This window comes from Myotis myotis, unplaced genomic scaffold (genome assembly GCF_014108235.1).
Source record: "Myotis myotis isolate mMyoMyo1 unplaced genomic scaffold, mMyoMyo1.p scaffold_m19_p_4, whole genome shotgun sequence".
NCBI lineage: Eukaryota > Metazoa > Chordata > Mammalia > Chiroptera > Vespertilionidae > Myotis > Myotis myotis.
In genome coordinates, this window is record NW_023416346.1 from 117,986,989 (window position 1) to 118,012,982 (window position 25,994).

Below are 25,994 nucleotides of genomic sequence, written 5' to 3' on the forward strand. Positions count from 1 at the left end.
AGCTCAGATTCTCCATTAAAAAAAAAATCCTCACCTGAGGATATCTTTATTGATTTGAGAAAAAGAGAGATAGAGAGAGAGAGAGAGAGATTGGTTGTCTCCATTTGGGCCCAACTGGGACCAAATCGGCAACCTAGCTATGTGCCCTGACTGGGAATTGAACCCAAGACCCAGTCAGGGCAGATTCTGTATTTTAAACAAACTCCTGGGTGATACAGAGGCTGCTGGTCCCCTGTCATACTTTAAATAGCAAGAACTGAGGCAACTTGGTAGATGAATGGTTTCTTGTGTTTTCAAGGTGAGTAATTTTATGACTGCGGTGGGATTTGGAGGAGCACTGACCAAGGAACAAAAGAGATAAGTGAGAGGCTGAGAGCTGCTAGGGCAGGTGTATCATGATTGTAGCCCAGGAGTGGGGACAGAGCAAACAGTAGGATTGATTTGGGTTTGGGTGTTATCAGCTTGGGTCACCTGGGACCTGAGGGCAAAGGAGTTGATAGTATAGGTGTTGGTGGAAAAAGTACAGTGTGTGTGACTAGTTATGTGCATATACAATTAAATATTTGAACTGGAACAGGTTTTGATCTAGCTATTCATCTTTAGGCCAGCAGAGGGCACTGGTGGATTATAAAACACATTTGAAAGGCTGCCCAGTATTTGCATTTTATTGCAAGAAGCAGCTTTTCAGGGTGCTGCTTCAGGAAGCTTGAATATGTAATACATACACCCAAACCCCAGATTCACATTACTAGATTTCATTCATTACACAAATGCTTACCATGGTCCACCTATGAGCTGGGCACTGTGCTGTACCCTGGCGGGTACAATTGAAAAGACCCTGTTCTTACCTAGGAGTCTCCAAATTTGACCACACATCATAATTCGTCAAGAGAAAAATAGTTTCCAGGGCCTTGGCCACAGGTCATATTTAGTATATAAGTGAGGTTCAGGAACCTCTCTCTAGTTTTGAAACAACAACAACAACAAAACCCCAGGTGACTGTGAAACTTCCCTTTCAGGGTCTCACAATGCTGTTAGCAGCACAAACATAAACAGCCCATTCTAATGCAGTGGGGTAAGTGCTCGAATGTAAAAGTGTTGGGGAAATATAGAGCAGTGGATCTCAGTCTTGACTGCGCATTAGAACCACCTGGGGAGCTTCTATAAGTCCCATTGCCTCGGTTGCACCCAGACCAATGCCATTAGAATCTCTAGGGTTGGGATCTAGGCATCTAGGTTTTAGACTTGCAGCCAACTTTGAGAACCACTGACTTAAGGAGCAAGCACCAGCAGGGGGCATCAGGAGACTTTGTAGAGGAGACTGTGCTTGCGTTGACCTTTGAAGCTGGACAGACAAGGTTGAAAGGGCCTTCCAAGTAGAGCAGAAAAGTGCTCCCAGGGACACAGAAGTGAGAATTCAGCGGAACTGTGGGCAAGATACCAAAGTTCTCTGTAGCTGTATCCTCATCTGTAAAACAGGATGAGACTAGCACCAACCTCAAATTATTATGTGGATTAAATTAACTCAGACCTAAAGCTTAGCCTGGTGCTTGGTACAAAGTAAGTCTCGATAAATGTGAGCTGTTAGTAACTTTTAATTGGCCTCTTAACTTTTGATTGGCTGTAGGAGGTTGCCACAGCATTTTTTTCCTTTTTATTTACAGTAGTGTTATGGTGGTACACATTCTTGATGCTTTCCAAAAGTATTTATTCAAAACTTGGTAGTTGAATGGATGTGGCAGAGGAGAGAGAAAGAGAATTCAAGGATGCTGTTCAAGCTTTTGGCTTGGACAATTCAGTGGCTGTTAGAACCATTCATTGAAATGAGAAAGTGGAAGAAGGCTGAGTTTGGTTTGGGAGAAGACGATAATTTGATTTTGAAGAGGTTGGGCTTATTGTAATATCTGTGGACAGTAAGAGGTGAGATTCAGTTGGGATGGAACCCAAAAGTATGGAGTTTTCATGAGAGAGATGTGGGCTGGAGATGGGAGAATCCTCAGACGTCTCGACCTGAGAAGAGGAAATATAGTGAAAGCTGGTCTGTATCAGTTCCTTCGGTAAAGACAGATATGTGACTTGTACTCAGAGGTGACCATGTTTTGGGCTGTAGAGCATTATTACCTCACATATTCTTTGTGGTTGTTTGGTCTTTTAAAAAATATATGTTTTATTGATTTCAGAGAGGAAGGGATAGGGAGAGAGAGAGAGAAACATCAGTCATGAGAAAGAATCATTGATCGGCTGCCTCCTCCACGTCCCACACTGGGGATCGAGCCCGCAGCCCAGGTATGTGCCCTGACCAGGAATCGAACCGTGACCTCCTGGTTCGGTGATGGCAAACCTATGACACGCGTGTCAGAGGTGACACGCGAACTCATTTTTTTGGTTGATTTTTCTTTGTTAAATGGCACTTAAATATATAAAATAAATATAAAAAATATGTCTTTGTTTTACTATGGTTGCAAATATCAAAAAATTTCTATATGTGACACGGCACCAGAGTTAAGTTAGGGTTTTTAAAAATGCTGACACGCCGAGCTCAAAAGGTTCGCCATCACTGTCCTGGTTCATAGGTCGATGCTCAACCACTGAGCCGTGCTGGGTGGGCCTGTTTGGTCTTGATGTAAATGCCTTTATTGCCTATCTTACTTTCTGAAATTAATTTCCTTACCCTGAATAATATGTTACTGGTATAAACTGAGGGGAGAATTACACTGCTAAATGGAAAGGAAAATCATCTGTAAACTGGAAAAGAAATACTATAACTTCATTTTACTTGAATATTATTTTAAATGCCACATATCATGGAAGATAATTTAGATTCCCCCCCTTACAATTTAAGCATCTCTGAGGCAATTCTCCATGAGGAATTATAGTGAATACATTTTTACTCACATAAATACCTACTTATGTGAAGAACTAATTGGATGTTTTTTCCTTTTTACCCTTCAAAGATGTTGGGCGGTAGATCACAAAGAAGAAAAAACTGCCTGCACCGCTGGATGCAGTCAGATAGCACAGGCTGGCTTCTAGTTGTAGTGTTTCTGGTTTCTGAGTGGCCTTAATGAGGTTTCTTTATCTCCGAGTCCCTTTATCAAGGTACTGTGGGGACAGTAATATGCCCCTTCATATCAAACAGGATATTTGGGAGGTTCAAATGAGATAACGTATGTGAAAAGCATAGTAAACTACAAAGCACAATATGAATGTAAAGTATTTTCAGTTCCTGCAGCACATCTGTCCACTGAAGTGATCTAGAGTTTCAGGTTAGCACTGTGAACTTAGGACGGTATAAAGTAGATCAGCCCTGGCCAGTGTGGCTCAGTTGGCTGGAGCGTCATCATCCTGTGTACCAAAGGGTCTCGGGTTTGATTCCTAGTCAGGGCAGTTTTGGTTTGATCCCTGGTTGGAGCACATGCAGGAGGCAACCGATTATGTTTCTCTCTCTGTCTCTGTATCTCTCCCTTTCTCCATTTCTCACTTCCTCCCTTCTCCTTTCCCTCCCCCTTCCTCTCTCTAAAACTCAATTAAAAAAATAATAAAGTCTTTGAATATCCCCCTTTAAAAAAAAAGTTGATCAGACTTTTCAAATTCACTTCTCATTTGGAACTGACTTCTGCTTAGGTCACTGTAACACACTCTTCCATCTACTTCTAAAATGCAAATAGCCTCTCAGGTGCAGCTAACACTGGAAGAGGATACGGAAGAAGTAGATGAATTACACTTTAAAAGAATGAGGGGGGGCAGAGACAAAATGGAGAACAGTAGATAATACGTTAGACATTTTTGATAAATGAATTTATTATCTCATGAGACCTATGCATATTTGTAGGCTTTTATGATATATAGGTTTAATTTATAATCTGTATGTATATGTGCTCCACACCCATGTCCTTTCTAGATTAAACTGGAACTTCTTAGAGGCTAGGAAATGAATTTTGATATTTGCTTGTGTGGTACATTTAAAATTACTGCAAGTAATTCGATTGATAAGAAATCTCTAAAAAAAACCTCTATAGCAAATATATGTATCTATTTCAAAAATTTGAGAGTTGGGTTATTTGTAATATGACAGGAAGGTACCAAAAGTTTTTTTTTTTTAAATGAAAGGATTAAAAGAGTTTATATCAGTTGACTTTTCTGCAATAATGCTTAAGTGGAATTTTAGAGTTAGTGCATATAACAAGAAACTAGGCAGATATTTTCAGGGGAAAGTCTCAGTCTAAAGATATATCTTTGAACTTGAAAGTTGTTGTTTTTTGTGTTTTTTTTTTTTTTTTTTTTTTTTACTTTTGCTGATTTTTTCTTAATTTTTGCATGGCCTCATGCCAGTTTTATTAGAAAGCTTGAACAGTACCAATTTCTGCCTCCTGCACACCCCACACTGGGGATCGAGCCCGCAACCCACACATGTGCCCTGACTGGGAATCGAACCGTGACCTCCTGGTTCATAGGTCGGTGCTCAACCACGGAGCCACGTAGGCCGAGCTTAATGTAGCAGGTTTTAAAACTTGTGTCCATTGTACACAAAAACTTGTATACGCAAGAATTTAGTGGAAGGGTTGTAGAGTTTTCAGTATGCTGAGAGCCTGTAACTTTGAATATTAAGCTGTATCTTCATGATAATAGCATTATAGATAGTATAGTTGTATTTTGAATGAATATTGTCTTAAAGGCACTTTAAATACAGTCACCCTTTGTTTGCCTACTTCTTTCTGACTCATGGAAGCAATGTAGTGTGTTTTTTTAAAAAATATATTTTATTGATTTTTTATAGAGAGGAAGGGAGAGGGATAGAGAGTTAGAAACATCGATGAGAGAGAAACATTGATCAGCTGCCTCCTGCACACTCCCCACTGGGGATGTGCCTGCGACCAAGGCACCCTTGGGACCCTTGAGTCCGCAGGCCGACGCTCTATCCGCTGAGCCAAACCGGTTAGGACAAGCAATGTTGTGTGTTTTATTCAGAGCCCACACTGGTTCCAACTTACGGATGTCTTTAGTTGGGTGAGGATGAGAAGCCTTCTGTGGGAACTAGAGATAGATTCACAAGTGCATGTTCATTGCTTTAATGGGAGGGATACCCAGTGGTCTCTTTTTTTCAGATATGTCTATTCATACCTTTGAATGGTCTTTTAAAATAGGATATATGAAAATAACAAGGTACATTTTTCTTTTTCCCCCATTCCACAACTGTCAGTCCTTTCTGAATAACAGCCTGTTTCCTTTATGCTTGAAATGAACCTCCTCTTCCACTAGAGGGGCTGCTTCACGTGTTGCATTATGAAACGGGATAAGCTGGTGAGTAAGTAAGCACCAAGCCATAGGGGGACTCCAACAAGTTTACTAAATCCTCTGATGATGGCTTATCTCACTTGGCTAATATTTATTCTGAGCCGGCTTATGAAGTCACATCATTTGGGAGCACTGTTAAAAATTGTTGTAACCAAAGGACTTGTATGCATGCATATTAGCATAACCAATGGACACAGACACTGGGGCGGTGGGGGCTTGCCCTGGGTGGGTATGGCTGGGGTGGGGTGGGGGGTGTCAATCGGGGAAAAAGGAGACACATGTAAAACTTTAGACAATAAAAAGTAAATAAATAAATCGTTACTGAACCTCTTAAAAATTGTTGTATACAGTACAAATACTGACTTTTCTTGTTTTTATTCCTATTTTATTTTTAAATTATTTTTATTTATTTTTTAAAAAATTATCCTTATTGTTGCAGATGTCCTCCTTTTCCCCCCATTGACCCCCTCCACCCTGATCCCACTAAGCTATTGTCTATGTCCATGGGTTATGCATATATGCATGTAAGTTCTTATTTTAGCAGAAAGCTTCATTATGAATCCAGATTATTGTAGCTGAATTGAGCCTTGCACATGATTTTTTTTCAAAAAAATTTTAGGTTTTCTTTTCCTTAAAGATGAAAAGCCAGTCACTACCTGAGATGAGGTGGAAAACAGTTGTGGCCAGTGAATTTGGCATTCTCTGTGCACACAGTGGCCTATTAGGAAACGAAACCTATTAGGAAATGTTCTGTGTACACACAGTGATCTATTAGGAAAGAACCCTAAATAGACTTTACTTTGGCAGAATAGCTCTTCCTCTTAGAAGATGTAGATTTTTTTTTTTAGTTGCTTGAAAATATAGAAGCATTCAAAAGGCAAGCCTTGAAGTAAATGTTCCCCTGTGATTTTTTTTCCTACCTATGTTCCCTAACTCAGAAAAGAATAAGTGGATTTAGGGTGCCATCCATATATATATATATATATATATATATATATATATATATATATATATATATATGTGAGATTTAGATAAGCAGTGGTAAACTTTTGTCTGAATGAGGGAGTTGAAAAATATTTGAAACATGGTACATTACATGTCATCTGTGTTCCAATTGTGTGAAGCCAGTACAGCCTAACCAGATGACTCAAAATCTGTCTGAAGAAACAATTATCTCATTCTTTGCCCCTGAGGTTTCTTCCTTCCTGTTTATCAGACAAATTTATGACTTCTCTGTGTGAATTTAATAAAATCTGATAAGTATTTTTAATGAGTAGGAAATGAAATAATTATAGGTGAAACATAATTTCTTTGCTTTGCTGACCTAATTTTGTGGTGAATTCTGCCTTCTAAAGATAAAATAGAAGTTGGTTTTCTGTAAGAAAAAGGAAAATGTTAATCTTGAAAACAGCCTCATTTTTTTTTTTCTTTAGTCATCTCTAGATCACAGCGTATTTATAATGGATGAGAAAGAACTAGGGAATATCCATTACTCCAGAACAGAATTGAAAGTTTGTCATAAAATACTTACGTGTTTGTCATAGTTAGAAGACAGTTCTTTTTGTTGGCTCAAGTCTGAACTCTTAAAACGTTGGCTTCATAATCCCTTCACTGTGGAACAGATTGAAGTGATTGTGGTTTGTATTGTTGTTGAAGTTTAAGTGCTCCCAAATGTATACATTCAAGTGAGTGTCCATTAAAACAGTTATTTTGAAAGGACAGATTTAATTATTCTGTCAATATATTTCTTCCAAACACACAGTCACTGATCAATATAATTATTTCAAAAATATCATCACTGATCAAAACGTTTTTCCCATCTTCTTTTGGTGTTATCCTCATACTTTTTGGTAAATTCTTTTAACCCTCACCCGAGGATATTTTTCCATTGATTTTTAGAGAGGGTGGGAAAGAGAGGGAAAGACAGAGAGAAATATCAATGTGAGAGAAACACATCGATTGGTTGCCTCCTGCACAACCCTCACCAGGGCCCAGGTGGGGGGAGGAGCCTGCAACCAAGGTACCTGTCCTTGACTTGAATGGAACCCAGGACCCTTCTGTCCTCAGGCTAATGCTCTATCCACTGAGCCAAACCAGCTAGGGTGTAAATTCTTTTTTTAAAAAAAATAAATCTTTATTGTTCAGATTATTACAGTTGTTCCTCTTTTTCCCCCCCATAGCTCCCCTCCACCCAGTTCCCACCCCACCCTCTGCCCTTACCCCCCCCCCCACTGTCCTCATCCATAGGTGCATGATTTTTGTCCAGTCTCTTCCCGCACCCCCCACACTCCTCCCCCCGCCCCCCGAGAATTGTCAGTCCACTCCCTTTCTATGCCCCTGATTCTCTTATAATCACCAGTTTATTCTGTTCATCAGATTATTTATTCACTTGATTTTTAGATTCACTTGTTGATAGATGTGTATTTGTTGTTCATAATTTGTATCTTTACCTTTTTGTTCTTCTTCTTCCTCTTCTTAAAGGATACCTTTCAGCATTTCATATAATACTGGTTTGGTGGTGATGAACTCCTTTACCTTTTCCTTATCTGTGAAGCTCTTTATCTGACCTTCAATTCTGAATGATAGCTTTGCTGGATAAAGTAATCTTGGTTGTACGTTCTTGGTATTCATCACTTTGAATATTTCTTGCCACTCCCTTCTGGCCTGCAAAGTTTCTGTTGAGAAATCAGCTGACAGTCGTATGGGTATTCCCTTGTAGGTTACTGAGTTTCTTTCTCTTGCTGCTTTTAAGATTTTCTGTTTGTCTTTTGCTCTTGGCATTTTAATTATGATGTGTCTTGGTGTGGTCCTCTTTGGATTCCTTTTGTTTGGGGTTCTCTGTGCTTCCTGGACTTGTAAGTCTATTTCTTTCACCAGGTGGGGGAAGTTTTCTGTCATTATTTCTTCAAATAGGTTTTCAATATCTTGCTCTCTCTCATCTTCTGGCACCCTTATAATTTGGATGTTGGTACGCTTGAAGTTGTCCCAGAGGCTCCTTACACTATCTTTGTATTTTCGGATTCTTTTTTCATTTTGCTTTTCCGGTTGGGTGTTTTTTGCTCCTTCGTATTTCAAATCTTTGACTTGATTCTTGCGATCCTCTAGTCTGCTGTTGGGAGTCTGTATAATATTCTTTATTTCAGTCAGTGTATGCTTAATTTCTAGTTGGTTCTTTATCACAACATCGAGGGTCTATTAGATTTCTTGAGGGTCTCATTAAGTTTGTCGGCGGTTTCTAGAAAATTCTTGAAAAACCTTAAAAGTGTGGTTTTGAACTCTATATCCAGTAGTTTGCTTTCCTCCATTTCTGTCATTTGTGACTTGTTTCTTTGTCTCCGCATTTTTTTATGCTTCGCTGTGTTGATAGAGTGGCTTTGTGTGCTAGGTGTCCTATGGGGCCCAGTGGCTCAGCCTCCCCAGTTACCTGAGGTGGACACTCTTGGTGCACTCCTTTGTGGGCTTTGTGCACAGTCTTGTTGTAGTTAAGCCTTGATTGTAGTTGGTATCACTGGGAGGAATTGACCTCCAGGCCAATTGGCTGTGAGAATCGGCTGTGTCTACAGTGGGAGAACTTCTGTGCTGAAGACACCCTTATGGGGCAAGACTTGCTTCAGTGGGGCTTTGGTGCTCACTGAGTCTGCCCTCTGAGTGTGTCCCTTATGGATCTGAGGAGTTGTAATCTGGATGGTCCCACGCTGACCACTGGGTACACTGGCTCTTGGATCTCTAAGGAGGTGCTAATTTAGCCTCTGCCTGAGGCTACCCAGCAGGAGCTACAAAGAGATCTGCAGATTCCCCTTCCTTGTTTGGGGTTTGGAGGTGCCCAAATGAGGCCCAGCTGTGAAGCAATGCAAGCTGCTGTGGGGCCTTGGGCCTTCTCTTGGAAGTTCTGGGCCTGTCTGGCCCAGCTTCAGCTTTTTAGGTAATTTTCAGATTGCAAAGGGCCAGGCCCTTCATATGCAAAAGCCTCTGCCACAGCTTGGGTGGGGCGGGGTCTCAGGGGATCAACAGGGTGTAGCAAGCAGCTATGGCTGATCCTCAGCCCTGCCCTAAGGGGCCCCGCATATTAGTGTCCCGGTAGTTGCTGCAAGCACCTCTGAGAAAGCCGCTCTCGAGTTCCGAGTTCTGCTCGCTGCCAGACCGTCCAGTCTCTCCCCACACGAGTCCGGGTCCCCAGAGACTTCCCGGAACCGGAGTTCAGAGCAGTCGGGAGCTTGTGACTCCCTCCCGATTCAAAAAGACAGCTGCGTCCTCAGTCGTCAGACCTTGCTACGTGTGCCTCCATACCTCTGCACTTTCGCACCTCCTCTGAGTCTCAGTATGCTTTTCTCTTTCCTTCTAGTTGTAGAATTTCCACTCAGCCAGCCTTCCTGTAGTTTTGGATGATGTCCGTTTGGTCTTTTAGTTGTATTTTTTTAATTTGTTGTGGGAGGCAGCAATTTCCGGTGTTTACCTATGCCGCCATCTTGGTTTCTCTGCTTTTTTAAAAATATATGTTTTTATTAACATATTGTTTGCGGGTAGTTTTTATCGCGCGCTAACAGGTGGCACGGGCCATTTTTGCTAATTTTTGCGCAAATGGCAATGTTCAGTAAAATTACGATAACTTTAGTTTACGTATTTATACGTTACCCGCATTCTACCGCTAGTCTATAAAAAACGTATTAATATGTGTCCCGTGCCTTACTACACTGGTAGAATGTATAAATACGTAAAACGTGTAAACACGTTTCCCGCATACAATGTGTTAATTTCAGAGAGGAAGGGAGAGGGAGAGAGAGATAGAAACATCAATGATGAGAGAGAATCATCGACTGGCTGCCTCCTGCACATCCCACAATGGGGATTGAGCCCGAGCATGTGCCTTGACCGGGAATCCAACCGTGACCTCCAGGTTCATAAGTCAATAAACGCCTAGCCACTGAGCCACGCCGGCCAGGCTTTTTTTGGTTTTTTTTTGTTTTATAGTGACCATCCTAAGGGATGTGAGGTGAGAAAATGCCTATTTAAAAATTGTATAAGTAATACTGAAATAACTTTTCTTTGAAAAAAAATCAAAACAGTGCAGTGAAAGTAATGATCAGGTTTCGATTGTCCACTTCCCTCTAATCCCCTTCTCAGAGAAGCCTGTTACCAGTTTGGCATGTGGCCCTCCAGATGAGACAGGATTGCTGCATAAAATATAGGTACTGTACTGGATGCTTCTTTTGAGGGTGAGGGCAAATTATTTTGGTATATCAAGAATATGGACTCATTTAGTTTCTCTTTATTTTTAATTCAATTTATGACAAATTACTAAGGACAACAATGTAGCCTGATTTGGGCATAATTGTTGATTGTTTGAATCATTTTTTTTACCCTAAATTCTTTCACATAGTTTATTTTTGTTTTATGTTCTTTTTTAGAACAAGAATAAACTCAACTATATTGTTAGTTTTCAAAGACCCTTCTTAAAAACAAATTCATTTTAGATTTTTACTTATTAAATAACTGAAAAGAATCAGATTAAAAGCATTTTGTTTTTACATGAAAAATGCTTTCACATGAAAATTATTGCAGAAAATATTGATTGAAGATCAGAGAACCAGTGTAACATGGTGGGTGATACATAATTGTGCCTCATTTCCTATAAATAGGGGAATACCTAATTTTAAATGGCATTTACTTTAAAATGTCCCCAAATACATTTATTTTCCAAAGTGATAGATATAAAAATGATCTGATGCAATAACTTTGGAAACAGCTGTACATTTTAATGTACAGGTTATATAAGAGCTAAAATGCAATAATTAAAGCATTAGATTGCTCTGGCTGGGTAGCTCAGTTGGTTGAGCATCATCCCGTACACCAAAAGGTTGTGGGTTCGATTCCCATTCAGGGCACATACCTAGGTTGCAGGTTCGATCCCAGGTTGGGGCTCGTATAGGAGGCAGCTGATCGATGTTTCTCTCTTTCTATCTATCCTCCTCCCTCCTTCCCTCTCTTCTCTAAAAATTAATAAAAATTTAATAAAAGTATATCCTCAGGTGAGGATTTTTAAAAAAGCATTAGATTTATTTATGCAGTTTTTGATACCAAATTATTTTGAGTGGATTATCATCGAAACCCTATCTGACCTTGATGTATATGTACAGTGGAACCTCATTTCTTGAACTTAATTCATTCCAGAAGGCTATTCAAAAACCAAATCATTTTTTCCCCATTAGAAATAATGTAAATTGAATTAATCTGTTCCAAGCCCCCCAAATGATTCCATGTTTTAACCTTTCTTTTTTAAAAAATATATTTTTATTGACTTCAGAGAGGAAGGAAGAGGGAGAGAGAGAGAAACATCAGTGATGAGAGAGAATCATTGATTGGCTGCCTCCTGCACGCACCACACTGGGGATTGAGCCTGCAACCTGGGCATGTGCCCTGACTGGGAATCAAACCTTGACTTCCTGGTTCATAGGTCGATGCTCAACTACTGAGCCACAGGGCTTAACCTTTCTTATGTACAGTACATGTCTGTTGTACTGTTTAATCTATAAATAAACACTTTAAAAACAAAAAGGATATGAAATGTAAATGAAAATTTAACAAAAAGGAAAGGAAATGTACAGTAAAAAATGAAAATTTGACAATAATTGTAAGCAGCAAAAAAACACAAAAATATTCACAGCCCAATATCCTGATATTTTAACAGGTATAAACTGACTCATGTTTGCACATTCTCTCCTTCGTTTGTCACCTGAGAGATGTATGACATCATACAGGTATCAGCATGAAAGGGTTGCGAGGTTGAGAATCGAATTGTTCGAGAAATGAGGTTCCACTGTATATATTTTAATCCTCACCTGAGGATATCTTTTCCATTGATTTTTAGAGAGAATTGAAGTGACAGATAAAGACAGAGAGAGATAAACATCAATGTGAGAAAGACACATTGACTGGTTGCCTCCAGCATACACCCTGACCTGGCCAGAGGTCGAGCCTACAACCTAGGTATGTGCCCTTGACCGGAATTGAACCTGGGACCTTTCAGTCAGCAGACCAACATTCTATCCACTGAGTCAAATCAGCCAGGGCTCTCACCTTGATTATAAAAGGGGACTTTTAGATTTAGAATGTTTTTGATATTAAAGTAGTATCTGTGGTTTATGGTTGCCTATATTTGCTCTGTATAGCAGTCGAATCTGCTCATGGGTGTAGCTGAAAAGATTGTGGTGTGTCAGAAATCATCCTCATGTTCCAAACCTTTGGTTTCTTTTGTTACTTCTCTTTATAGCACCTATTCCTGGAGACACTGAGTCTTGGCATCGGTCTGTTGGGTGACTGCTAAAAAATAGAAGCGAGGGTGGCAGGAAGGCAGGCATAAACTTTCTGATTGTTGATTCCGCCTTTTCTCAGCAGTTGTTTCCCAGAATTTCTAGTTGTGGTACATTATTCCTTTTTCTTTGTTACTCCTGCCCCTTGTCTGTTAGTGCACTTCCACAGGTGGTGTGGTGTAATTATTTGTTTATCCGCTTTATTAGACTGCGGAGGCAGTGACCACATCTTATTGTTTTTGAAGTTTGTTTTCATGAAAGAGTTGCTTTGATGTTGTCCTTTGACTGTGTGGCTTGCCCAGCCATTAAATGAGGTAGGGAAACTCAGAGAAAAACAGGTTTCAGAGAAAGAAAATTCATTGTGAGGAAGTAATTGAAAAGCCTGGTGAAGATATCCATGGGGAGTTAAACATACAAGCCTGAGACTTAGGGAGAGGCCCGGTTGGGAATACTGATTTAGGCATTAATAACATAGGATTGGAGTTAAAGACTTAGATATAAATGAAATTGGCTCTGGAGTGAGAAGAGGAGAGGGCTTGAGGAGAGGGTTAAGGACTCATCAACCTTGAAGAGATGGACAGAGGAAGAGAAGGCCCAAAAGGAGAAAGAGTGCCCTACAAAGCTTGCAGAATGAAGCTAGAGGGGCATCTTGAAACAAAGGAAGAGAGAGCTTGAAGATGGTGGAGTGGTCACCAGTTTCAAGGTCAAGCAAGATGCCAGATGTCCATTGATGTTTACAGAACTGGGAGGCCTTGGGAAGAACAGTTTTAGGTGCCTTGAGTAGTGAAGGGAGGAAGGACTAAAGTAGAGAAAGCAAACAGTCTGTCTTTCTAACTCTGTGTTGAAATATACATACAGAAGAGTGCACAGATCACAAGTGAATTTTTACAAATTGACCATACTAGTGTATCTAGCACTCTAGAAGCCTGTTAATGTAAAAATCGTTCAAACCTGTAAAGACTATCTATGATTTTATTTGAGCCAAACTGCAGACAATTACTGGGAAGCAAAATCTCAACAATTTGAGAGAATGCTCCTGAAAATGGCAGTTTTACTACTTATTTTATACATCAGAATCCATTGATGGTAGACTGGGGAGGCAGTAGAAAGCAAAGTGCTTCGTTTGCTTGCACACTTTCCTGAGGGTGATCTCTGCACATCTTAACAGCCTGTCCCTTTTTAAATTCTGATATTGAATGGGTTAGCCCAGTGGTTGGCAAACTGGCCCCTTGAGTGTGGCTCTTCCACAAAAATACCACATGCGGACATGCATGTACAGTGTGATTGAAACTTTGTGGCCCATGCCACGGGGCCAAAGAGCCGCATGTGGCTCGCGAGCTGCGGTTTGCCGACCACTGGGTTAGCCTGAATACTCATTATGAATTCTACTAAATTATGATAGTCACCCAGCAGGAGTCCAGCGTCCACAATTTCCATTTGTGATAACATCTGGTCAGGTCCAGGCGGAATGGGGTGGTTTTTCACTAGAAAGAGCCCCCTTTGATGCCAGAAAGGGAAGTGAACCACCCAAGATGTTGGGCAGTACATCAGCACAGGCTTGTTTGCCTGTGGACCTTTTACCCAGGCTCCTCCTGTAGTTTTCATCACACATTCAATGCACCTGTTCTTTACCACACTCGGGTGTGCGCCTGACTCCTTCCTAGGAATGACCATTGGCCTGCAGTTGTTACCCATATGTTGGCATGAATTTGGCACAGTTTATGTGTGCATAGATTCCTTTTAAAATAGAGTTTGCATACAGTGTGATGCACAGATTTTAAGTTGTACAGATCTTACAATCTGATTTTTGACAACTTCTGTATACACCTTCTGTAACCCGCACCCCAATAAAATACAGATCATTTCTGTCATCCCAGAAAGTTCCTTTGTGCCCCTTCTCAGTAAGTCCATCCCCCCTCCACACATTACCCCCAGGCATCGACTGCTCTGACTTCTATGACCATGGATTAGGTTTGAGGCCATAGAGTTCAAAACATAGAGTTCCTTAAAGTCTGGATGGTAAGAGATATCAGCAAATACACTTAATTCAAGTAAATCAGTGCTTCTCAATGGGGCTGGGGGATGCCCCCCAGGAGACTATTGGCAGTGTCTGGAAACATTTTTTACTCATGCCGGGAGGCATTCCTGGCATCTAGTGGGTAGAGGCCAGGGATGCTGCTAAACCTCCTACATGCACAAAAGGCCTCACAACAAAGAATGATCCAGCAGTATCTCATATAATCTCTGCCCTGGGGAATGTTAATCTGTGGATCTCCCAAGTCTCCTGGGATGGCCTTTGTTTTGTTTATTTGTTGAGAGCCTGCGGGAAGCTGAAAGAGTGACTGCCGGAGGGAGCTTTGTTGGTTCTACTGACTTGTGGACACAGTTCTTGTTGTTGAGTGGGAGTGAGGGCGGACTTGGGGGGTAGACTAACAGGAGAAGTGGAAGAAGAAAACAATTTGGGCAATAAAGGGGCAGGCTTAGCGTAATGTTAAAACGAGAACAGTGGAAAAGACGGAAAAATAAAGTAGACATTAATAATCAAAAATCCAATACATTGTTAAATTTTAAAAGTCAGCAAGTTGAGATTGAAAATAAAAGATGAACAGCAGAATAATCATTTAAATTAAGAATTTAAAAAGTAGAAATCTGATTAAAATGATAGGCGGCCGTGAGATGAAAAGTGAAATATGTGGAAAGTACATAGGATTAAGGATCGAAAGCAGGAATAGAGACTTCAGAAGGTCAACATAAGACATTACACCAAAGGAGGATGAATGCCCTGACTGGTTTGGCTCAGTGGCTAGAGCAGGGGTGGGCAAACTTTTTGACCTGAGGGCCACAATGGGTTCTTAAACTGGACCGGAGGGCTGGAACAAAAGCATGGATGGAGTGTTTGTGTGAACTAATATAAATTCAAAGTAAACATCATTACATAAAAGGGTACGGTCTTTTTTTTTTTTAGTTTTATTCATTTCAAAGGGCCGTGGGCCATAGTTTGCCCACGGCTGGGCTAGAGCTTCGGCCTGCAGACTCAAGGGTCCCAGGTTCGATTCCGGTCAAGGGCATGTACCTTGGTTGCGGGCACATCCCCAGTAGGGGGTGTGCAGGAGGTAGCTGATCAATGTTTCTCTCTCATCGATGTTTCTAACTCTCTATTCCTCTCTCTTCCTCTCTGTAAAAAATCAATAAAAACAATAAAAATGACAAAGGAGGATGAAGATAGGGGTCAATATGAACCTAAAATGCTGGATGGGGAGTGAAAGGGGGCGGGCAGCTAGTACCCACGAGGAAGAGAATCAGAAACAAAGTCCAGGGTGGGGCCACCTGGCTCAGTGGAAAGTCTCCAGCTCAAGCAGTGTTGTTAGTAGGTCTGGGACAGACTCAGAGGGCAGAGAACACTGAGTTCACACCTCCAGATATCAGCAGCCTAATAGGCCCTCTCCTAGGGTGCGGGGAGGGACTACAGTAACTGTCAGCAGTAGCTGGCCAACCTTTACCCTGGAAGCAAAATAAAATTTTTTAAAATATATTTTACTGATTTTTACAGAGAGGAAGGGAGAGGGATAGAGAGTCAGAAACATCAATGAGAGAGAAACATTGATCAGCGGCCTCCTGCACACCTCCTCACTGGGGATGTGCCCGCAACCAAGGTACATGCCCTTGACCGGATTCAAACCTGGGACCTTTCAGTCCGCAGGCTGATGCTCTATCCACTGAGCCAAACTGGTTAGGGCAGCAAAAGAAATTTGTAGCAATATTTTCTTGAAATGAAGACCTTTCAAGATGAACACATAATACTTTCAGGGTGTGTTAATTATTTTTAAAGCAGGTAAAGTAATAATCACTTAAAAAAATAACTTCTAGCTATTTGCTTCTGAAATATGGGAATTTCCTTTTTTGTGTGTGACTCCAGGCATATATTGCAACAGACATTTTTGTTCTGGTTTATTTGTGTTTTGTGAGTATTAAGAATAGCCTAGTCTTTCACATTACAGACACTGCAAATCTCAGCACTGTGATTTCCGTGAAGCTGAATCATGCCAAAGTACATAGAATAAGTCAACCACTTATTTATATTTCACCTCTCTTCTGTCCATTTAGGCAGGCAATAAACAGTCAGCATTTGTTACGTGTGAGGCAGTCATGGGCACTAGAAATACAAAGTAAGACATGGCCCTATCCCGAAAGGGCTTCCAATCTGGTAGAGAGAACTTGATAAGCATAAATAAATGGACAGATAAGAAAAGCAATGAATCTCCCTGCTTTTTAAAAAAATCTTTATTGTTCAGGTTATTACAGATGTCCTCTTTTTTCCCCCCATAGCTCCCCTCCACCCGGTTCCCACCACACCCCAGGCCCTTGCCACCCCACTGTCCTCGTCCATAGGTATTGCATACATGCATATAAGATCTTTGTCCCATCTCTTCCCACACCCCCCCACATTTCCTTCCCCCCTAGAATTGTCAGTCCGCACCATTTCCATGCCCCTGATTCTATTATATTCACCAGTTTATTCTGTTCATCAGATTTTTTATTCATTTGATTTTTAGATTCATTTGTTGATAGGCATGTATTTATTGTCACTTTGTTGTTCATAATTTTTTATCTTTACCTTTTTCTTCTTCCTCCTCTTCTTAAGGAATACCCTTCAGCATTTCATATAATACTGATTTGGTGGTGATGAACTCCTTTAGCTTTTTCTTGTCTGTGAAGCTCTTTATCTGCCCTTCAATTCTAAATAATAGCTTTGCTGGGTAGAGTAATCTTGGTTGTAGGTTCTTGTTATTCATCACTTTGAATATTTCTTGCCACTCTCTTCTGGCCTGCATAGTTTCTGTTGAGAAATAAGCTGATAGTCGTATGGGTACTCCCTTGTAGGTAACTAACTGTTTTTCTCTTGCTGCTTTTAAGATTCCCTCTTTGTCTTTTGCCCTTGGCATTTTAATTATGATGTGTCTTGGTGTGGTCCTCTTTGGATTCCTCTTGTTTGGGGTTCTCTGCGCTTCCAGGGCTTGTAAGCCTATTTCTTTTACCAGGTAGGGGGAGTTTTCTGTCATTATTTCTTCAAATAGGTTTTCAATATCTTGCTTTCTCTTTTCTTCTGGCACCCCCATAATTCGGATGTTGGTACACTTGAAGTTGTCCCAGAGGCTCCTTACACTATCTTTATATTTTTGAATTATTTTCTCTTTTTGCTCTTCTGGTTGGGTGTTTTCTGCTTCCTTGTATTTCAAGTCTTTGACTTGATTTGGGATTCTCTACTCTACTGTTGAATCTCTGTGTATTATTCTTTATTTCAATCAGTGTATGCTTAATTTCTGACTGATCCTTTTCCATTTTATTGGCATTCTCACTAAGATCCTTGAAGGTCTCAGTAAGTTCCTCAAAGGTCTCACTAAGTTTCTCGGAGCTTTCTAGAAGATTCTTGAGTAACCTTACTGAAAGGGCGAGTAGTCGCAGGGCCTGACCACGCTGCTGGTGGCCTCGGGCACCGACTCCCCAGCCCATGGCGGGAGCCCGGCGCAGGCTGCCACCCGCCCGCCGCCCCCGGCGGCGGCGGCGGCAGCAGCGGCGGCAGGGCGGGGCGTGTGCCCTCGCCCGAGCAGATGGAGGAGGAGGCGATCGCCAGCGCCCCCGGGAACGAGACGGAGGACGTGGACTTCCTGTCTGGGCTGGAACTGGTCGATCTGCTGGATCCCCAGCAACCGGACTGGCCCCTGGAGCCTGGACTCAGCTTGCCCTTGGGGGGGCGAGGACTGCGCCCTCCATCTTGCCCTGGGTCCTCCATTTTTGGGGCGGCCACCATGTGCTCAGGAGAGTGCCTTCTTCCCGGAAGCCCAGGCCCCTGCTGGCCACGCCCAGGATTTCTTTAAACTAACCAATGACAACCAAGGGACGTGCACGCCAGAGAGATGACCACATCCTGTGTAACAAGACCCGACTCGCGCCTGGCCAATTGGCGGGGCCCACAGTCCCCTCCCCTGCCCTTACTATAAAACCCACAATCCCATCAGGCCTCGCTCTCTCTCGGCCACTGGAGCTTACCGTTGCATCGGTGAGTGTGGCAGGGGAGCCAAACCTAGGTTTGAAATGAATGACTCTTTGCTTTTGCATCGGACTGATGGGCTCCCTGTGGGGGTTCTTGGGAATCTTGAAATCTGGGCACAACACTTACAACTGTGGTTTTGAACTCTCTATCCAGTAGTTTGCTTTCTTCCATTTCTTTCATTTGTGACACGCTTCTTTGTCTCCGCATTTTGGCTGCTTCCCTGTGTTTGTTTACCTCCAGGCCAGTTGGCTGTGAGGACCAGCTGTGTCTACAGTGGAAGCGCTACGTGCAGGAGACACCCTTATGGGGCAGGACTTGCTTCAGTGGGGCTTTGGTGCTCACTGAGTCTGCCCCTTGAGTGTGTCACTTATGGGTGTGAAGAGTTGTAATCTGGAATGGTCTCACACTGACCACTGGGTACACTGGCTCTTGGATCTCCAAGGAGATGCAAAGTCAGCCACTGTCTGGGGCCACCCAGCAGGAGCTACAGAGAGATCTGCAGATTCCTCCTCTTTGCATGGGGTTTGGAAGTGCCCAGATGAGGCCCAGCTGTGAAGCAAGGCAGGGTGCGGCAGTGCTGGCCTTTGCCTTCTTTTGATAGCTTTGGGGCTCTCTGACCCAGCTGCAGTTTGACAGGTTTTAGGCTGAGAAAGGACAGGCCATTCATATGCAAAAGCCACTGGCACAGCTTGGGTGGGGTTGTAAATTGGGTGGGGTCTCAGGGAGTCTCCAGGGCAGAGCAAACAGCAAGGGTTGCCAGTCGGTCCTGCACTGGAGAGGTCCGACAACTGCTGCGTGCACCTCTGCCTGGAAGAAAGCTGCCCCCATGTTCCTGCCCTGATGCCAGACAATCCAGCTTCTTCCCGTATGTGTCTAGGTTTCCCAAAGTCTCACCTGGCACTGGAGCTCAGAGCACATGGGTGCTTGTATCTCCCTCCTAATTAAAAAGTGGCACACCCAGGTGCCAGCCGCTTCCGCACTTCTGCACCTCCTCGCCGTCGCACCGCCTTCCAATTTCAATGCTCTTTCTTCTTTATTTTTCTAGTTGTAGTTCTTCCACTCAGCCAGGTTTCCTGCGGTCCTGAATGTTAGTTGTTATGTATTTTAGTTGTAATTTTGATATGGTTATGGGAGGCAGCAAGTACAGGTGTTTACCTATGCAGCCATCTTGGTTCTCCATTGAATCTCCCTGCTCTTAGGCAAGTTGTGCAGAAAGATAAAGCCAGTATAGAACGTTCCAAGCAGAGGAATTAGCATGTGGGAACCCATGAAGCTGTGAAACAGTATGGGAGAAATATAGGGAATTCAGGTTTTGTGGGAGAAGGCAGAATGACAGAGATCAGGTTAGAGAAGGTGGTTGCAGTGAGATTATAATGGACCTTGTTTAACCCACATGAAAGTCCTAGGTGATGAGTTCCAAAGGATCTCAAATAAGGGTAGAAGATAATCAGGTTTGTAGTTTACAAAGGTTATTCTCTGGCAGTGTAGTGGTTTGAGCCATCAGAGGCCAGGTGAGCAGTTAAAATGCTGCTAAACAGTCCAGGAAAGAAGTGAGGGCCAAGGTGAAAACTCTACAGGAGGGGATGGAGAAAGTGAATTGAGGTCATTCAGTAGGCAGAATTAAGAGGACTTAATGACCAATAGAATGGGATGGCAGTGAAGGATGACCTCAGAGTTTCTGATTAGGTTTTCTGGCTGGGTGATAGCACCATTCCTGAGAAAGTAGAGGAAGAGGGGCACATCTAGGAACAGATGCTAGATGATCAAGTGCTGTGTAAATATAGGGGATTATTGAGAAAAAGCTTTCTGACTTGATTCCACAGCACACATCCATGCATTAGGCCTCGTGTGGACTTGGAGGTACAGATAAGATCCTGATGAGTTGGTTTTGGACATTCTTGATCTGGGAAGCTTGTGTCCCATCTGAGTAGAAATGTCCAGAAATCATAGGGTGAGTGAGTTGGTAGCTCAGGAGAGAGTTCTGGGCTGGAGTTGTATATATCTGGAAGTCACTGGGCATGAGTGACCCCAGTCAGGGAGAGCAAGGCACAGAAAGAGATTGAGTTTGGGAACTGAGATCGGGGAGACCAGCTCTGGATGGGAATGGAAAGGGGGAGCTTCTGAAAGTTTGATTAGCAGAATTACAGATATAATCTTCACTCTATTCAATGAATTGCTAGGTGAGATCATGAAAAACTCCTTCCCTTGTTGTTGGGAGATATATATATATTTTTTACTTGAAAGGCCAAGTAGAATAACTTAGAACCTACTGTCTTTGGGAAATTAAGATAAAGGTGACCTGAAATTTGAAGTACATGAAAACATGTTTTCCAGGCAGGAGTGGCTGAGGTTAGGAACATGCTTATGTTGTGCACATTCATTTCATAGCATTGAGATAAGGCTTAAGATTGCTTCTGTGTTTCAGGTAATCCAGAGGTCCGTGGGGCCAGCCAGTCTGAGTCTGCTCACCTTCAAAGTCTATGCATCACAGAAAAAGGACTCAACTCAAAAAGCTTCTGTGAACATTAGTGAGGTAACATGCTGTTCATGTTGTGATCTATTTTGAGCATCTGATTTACTGACCATAGGAAGTATACAAATTGTGTATCCGGAAGATACAACATTTTAGAGGATATTTAATAGGAGAAAATACATTTCCTTATAGTTTATTATTCTTTGTGAAGTAACCTGGCTTTTTCAACAGATAAATTTTAATTAATGGTACTTAGCGTAGGGCATAATATTTACTAATTTTTTAGTGGGGAATCTGCTGTGTCCCAGTAGATTGTAAGCACAGTTTGCTTCTAAATGACCTGCCCAATTCCAGACTGCTTATCATGTCAAGAAAATATTTTTCTTTTTCATCTCTAAAAAAAGAAAAAAGAAATTAAAGACCTGGCCTCATTCTGCTTCTTGGCCAGATTAGAAGCTCATAAATAGATGCTTAATGAATACTAAAGAAATAAAACAAGAAATCTCTCCATTTACATCCTTTTTTGTCTGTACTTGCCACTGATTATTTTGGATATTTGGTTTCTGTTGACAGTGAGTAAAGTGGCATAAACATCTACCTTCAGATGTGAGCAGGGTTACTTAAATGTGTTTACATAAAACTGAATAGTTTATCTCTTACCCTTTACTATCTTCTTCTCAGGCCTTGGGGCAGTGGAATTTTTGAGGGTGAGGAAGGCTGCCAGTAGTGGCTATAAAAAGTTTATTCTTTGGGTGGGGAACAAACCTGCTATCCTCCTTTGATTAGCACCAGACTGATCATTTGAACTAAGTAACATGCTCTTTAGTTATGCTGGAACTTTTTTCTACTCCCCTCCAGTCTACCCTTTAGAGCAGCGGTTCTCAACCTGTGGGTCGCGACCCCTTTGGCGGTCGAATGACCCTTTCACAGGGGTCACCTTAGACCAGCCGTGGGCAAACTATAGCCCGCGGGCCGGATCCGGCCTGTTTGAAATGAATAAAACTAAAAAAAAAAAAAAGACCGTACCCTTTTATGTAATGATGTTTACTTTGAATTTATATTAGTTCACACAAATACTCCATCCATGCTTTTGTTCCGGCCCTCCGGTCCAGTTTAAGAACCCATTGTGGCCCTCGAGTCAAAAAGTTTGCCCACCCCTGCTAGACCATCCTGCATATCAGATATTTACATTACAATTCATAACAGTAGCAACATGACAGTTATAAAGTAGCAACAAAAATAATTTTATGGTTGGGTCACAACATGAAGAACTGTATTTAAAGGGCCAGAAGGTTGAGAACCACTGCTTTAGAGCAAGCATGTCAAACTCACAGCCAGTGGACCTCATGCCTCGTTTAAATGAGTTTGACCTGCTTGATTTAGAGTAATATTCTTTTTTAAAATGTTTTTTTAAATTGATTTCAGAGAGAAGGGAGAGGAAGAGAGGTATAGAAACACCAATGATGAGAGAGAATCATTGACCGGCTGCCTCCTGCACACCTCACACTGAGGATTGAGCCCGCAACTGGGCATATGCCCTGACTGGGAATCGAACTGTGACCTCCTGGTTCATAGGTCGATGCTCAACCCCTGAGCCATGCCGGCTGGGCTAGAGTAATACTATTCTTTTCCCAAACTAAATCTAAGGTGGAACACCAAATTTCAATATATAAAACAGATAAAGGGGAGCTACTTTGTCTGCTACCAGTAATGGGGGGAGGACAGTAAAACACCTCATAGCCCTTGCTCTCTTGGCCTTGGCCTTATTGATTAAGGAAGTAAGGTGCAGAGATCCTGTGAAGCAAGGTTTAGGGCGCAGTTTATGAATTATTAGAAATACAGTGCCTACAAATCTGATCATTGATTATGTTATCTCATTGCTGTATAGACATTTTTATTTCTTTTTGTTCTGTTTTGTAATGTATGCAGCTTTCACTCTACTCTGTTCCCGAAGTTCAGTCTAAATATGTGGAGGAGCCAAGGACTCAACTTGAAGAGAGCATCTCACATCTCCGACAGTATTGCAAGCCATATACAAGTTGGTGTCAGGTACAGCTCTTCTGAAAATGGAGTGAACACATTTCTGTTTAGAGTCAGTAGTGAGAAGTCTGAATCAGCTGCATGTTTTCAGAAAAAGGCACGATAAAGGGTCTCAAGTTAAGAGTGCACAACTTACAAATGTTCATCAGTGCCATCTCGGGTCGGGGTGGGGGGAGCAGAGAGCTTCCTGGTGGTGCAATGGCCATAGCTGCACAGAGAATTTCCTTCCCACTGGGCAGGAGTGGAGGGCTGGTGAGTATCTTGGTCACAGCTATGAAAACACTATTGTCTACAGGGAGAGGATATGAAGTTGGAACTCTGAGGAAGGAAAAGAATACAATATAATGATTTTATGTCAAAATTGGGAAGTCCCCCCTAGAGATTCTACAAATCACAACTTTAAACAGTAATGGTTACAGAACATTTTGAATGCTATAATAGGAGGGTAAATAACTAACAAAGGGTAGAATTACATATTGAGTACTGAACTATTTGCCCCAATAATCCAACAACTACTGTACAAATTGGCTTCTACCACTGCTCAGGTTTTAGATCAGGCATTTGTCATTATGTTCACGAAGGCATTTCTGTGATGTTTAACATCTAAAATTGAAATTTACAGTCTACAGAATGCTTTTGTGGGCTTTGATACATATATTTGCTATACTTGATCTTGATTTTGAAAATTGATGGAAAATTAATAAGAAGCATGTAGATATGTGTCACCTGGTCTAGATTTACGTTGCTTGAGACTTACAAACTCAATTTTTATCCAGAACTTACTTAAAAATTTTAAATTTTCACTGTCTATATCAGCGCTGAACCAATTTAGAAAGAAAATAGTAAGCACAGACTCTATCAACAATATAATTAGGCCATTATACTTAAGTATCATAACCATATTATTGTTATGAAATACCTAAAGACTATATATGAGTTGTAAAACACTTAGACTTTATTCTCTTGTTCTAGAATATTTTTAAACCATCGGCTAGTGGTTAAGATAAGGTCAGCAAAGTTGTGCAAATATTTTTGTATTTGCATAGCTGCTGTTATTTCTCTCCTTTTTTTGGTTATGAAAATACTTTGTGTCTTGCTTTCAATCTAAGGTTGCTTTTTACTTTTTCATCTGTATATGATACTCAGTGCAGGAAAATACCTCTGTAGATGATAGAATAGTTATCAACATGTTTATTTGCACTAAATAATTTTTGTGATTATAATCATCTTATTTTCCTATAGAATAAAGTCTTTAGGAAAATAAGATGATTATAACCACAAATTAATTTATGGCTCCTTTTTTCAGGCCAAGAATTTTTAGCCCCTTTCTTCAAGAACTAATTTAATTTTTCTTCATAGTGAAAAGATTATGCCAGCAAAAAACATGGGCAGTCACTCTAGACATTGATCTGTAGCTTTGCTTTTTTTTAATGGGCAGCAAAAATCAATAAGTTTTAATGAAGTGATAATCAGTTTTTAAATGTTTTTTATGTCCCCCTTCAAATTTAGCATTTATTATTTAAGTCCATTTAACAGTATTAGGATAACTTGTTTTGATTTGAACTAAATTATATAAAACAAATCCTTTTCCAAGTGACAACTGGTTCTGATACCTTCTGATACCTGCAGATCTCTTTTCCTTTCTTCACTGGTAGACTTCTTGAAGGTGGGTACCTTCTAGGTAGTCTCTTGTTCTCTTTAGGATCATTTGATAGTCATGTCCAAAGCCTTTTTACTGTCATTGTTAAGGGAATGATAACACTTCATTTGCTTTGGGACTAGGGTAAATATCTCTTCAAACTTAGATACAGACTCCTTTGTCCCAGTAAAGCTAGTCATTCCTTCTTCAAATGGGCAGTTTTTTAGACATAGGCTTTAAAATCATGGCAACTCAGGAATTAGAATATGAAAGGACATATTTAATTTCACATGGAAAGGATTAATTATTGAGGGTATTGATTTTTGTCCATTCTCCTCAATTTTAACAGAGAATGAAAAGGCTGGGTTGTTGAAACCACTCTACTTGAAATCTTTGTTTCCTGTGGCAATCATAAGCCATTCTGCTGAACAATTTGTGGTAAAGGGGAAATTACAAAAGAAAAAAACACAAAAAACCCAGATAGACACTATATTTGTTTGAAGAGTGTTGATAATATGATAATTTATTCAGTAAGGGCAAATATATTTATTGTTACTTTATAATCAATAAATTCTACTCATTCATTTTCTTTTCACCCTTTTAGGAAATGTATTCCCAAACTGAGCCCAAGATGCAAAGTTTGGTTCAGTGGGGGTTAGGTAAGTTTATTTTTAATGAGATATAATCAGTTTCTTCATTAAAATTGGACCCTTTAACCAGGGTTCCATGGATGGCTCCAGGAAATGTGTGAATTACTTAAAATTGTATGCAGAATTTTAGAGAGCTATGTAGGTTTTTCTGGAAAGATGATTTATTATTTTCATCAGATTTCAGAGGATTTGTGTACCCACACACTCAGGTAAGTCTCTTCAAGATCATTAGGATTGTTGGGTTAGCAAATGCAGATAGATATACTGGATTTTTTTTCTTTAAATCTATTCCTGGTACAATGTCCTTAACTCGCACTAATCCACACTGACTCATCAATAGGTTTTCAGAATCAGGAGAGCTCTTTTGCATAGCTATTAATACATTTTATAGAAGTTTAAATGCAGGAAGGAAATGGGTTGGTGTGCCTCAGAAAGGCCTTATTGCATAATTAGTAGTGTTTTTGTATTTTTTTTATTGGTTCTTATTTTTTTCAAATTATAAAAGAAAGTTTATTTAAGAAATCACAGAAAGGTGAGC

At 41.0% G+C, this 25,994-nt stretch overlaps 1 protein-coding gene across 3 annotated transcripts in view; it reads left to right on the forward strand.

The window, feature by feature from the left end:
• Positions 1–25,994, forward strand: part of APOO (apolipoprotein O) — a 58,227-nt gene that overhangs the window by 5,213 nt on the left and 27,020 nt on the right. For all 3 annotated transcript variants that reach the window (XM_036305772.1, XM_036305771.1, XM_036305770.1), the window contains exons 2-4: positions 21,080–21,187; positions 23,057–23,176; positions 25,411–25,465. In XM_036305772.1, coding sequence (XP_036161665.1) covers positions 21,080–21,187; positions 23,057–23,176; positions 25,411–25,465 — 283 coding nt within the window. The remainder of the gene's footprint in view (positions 1–21,079; positions 21,188–23,056; positions 23,177–25,410; positions 25,466–25,994) is intronic.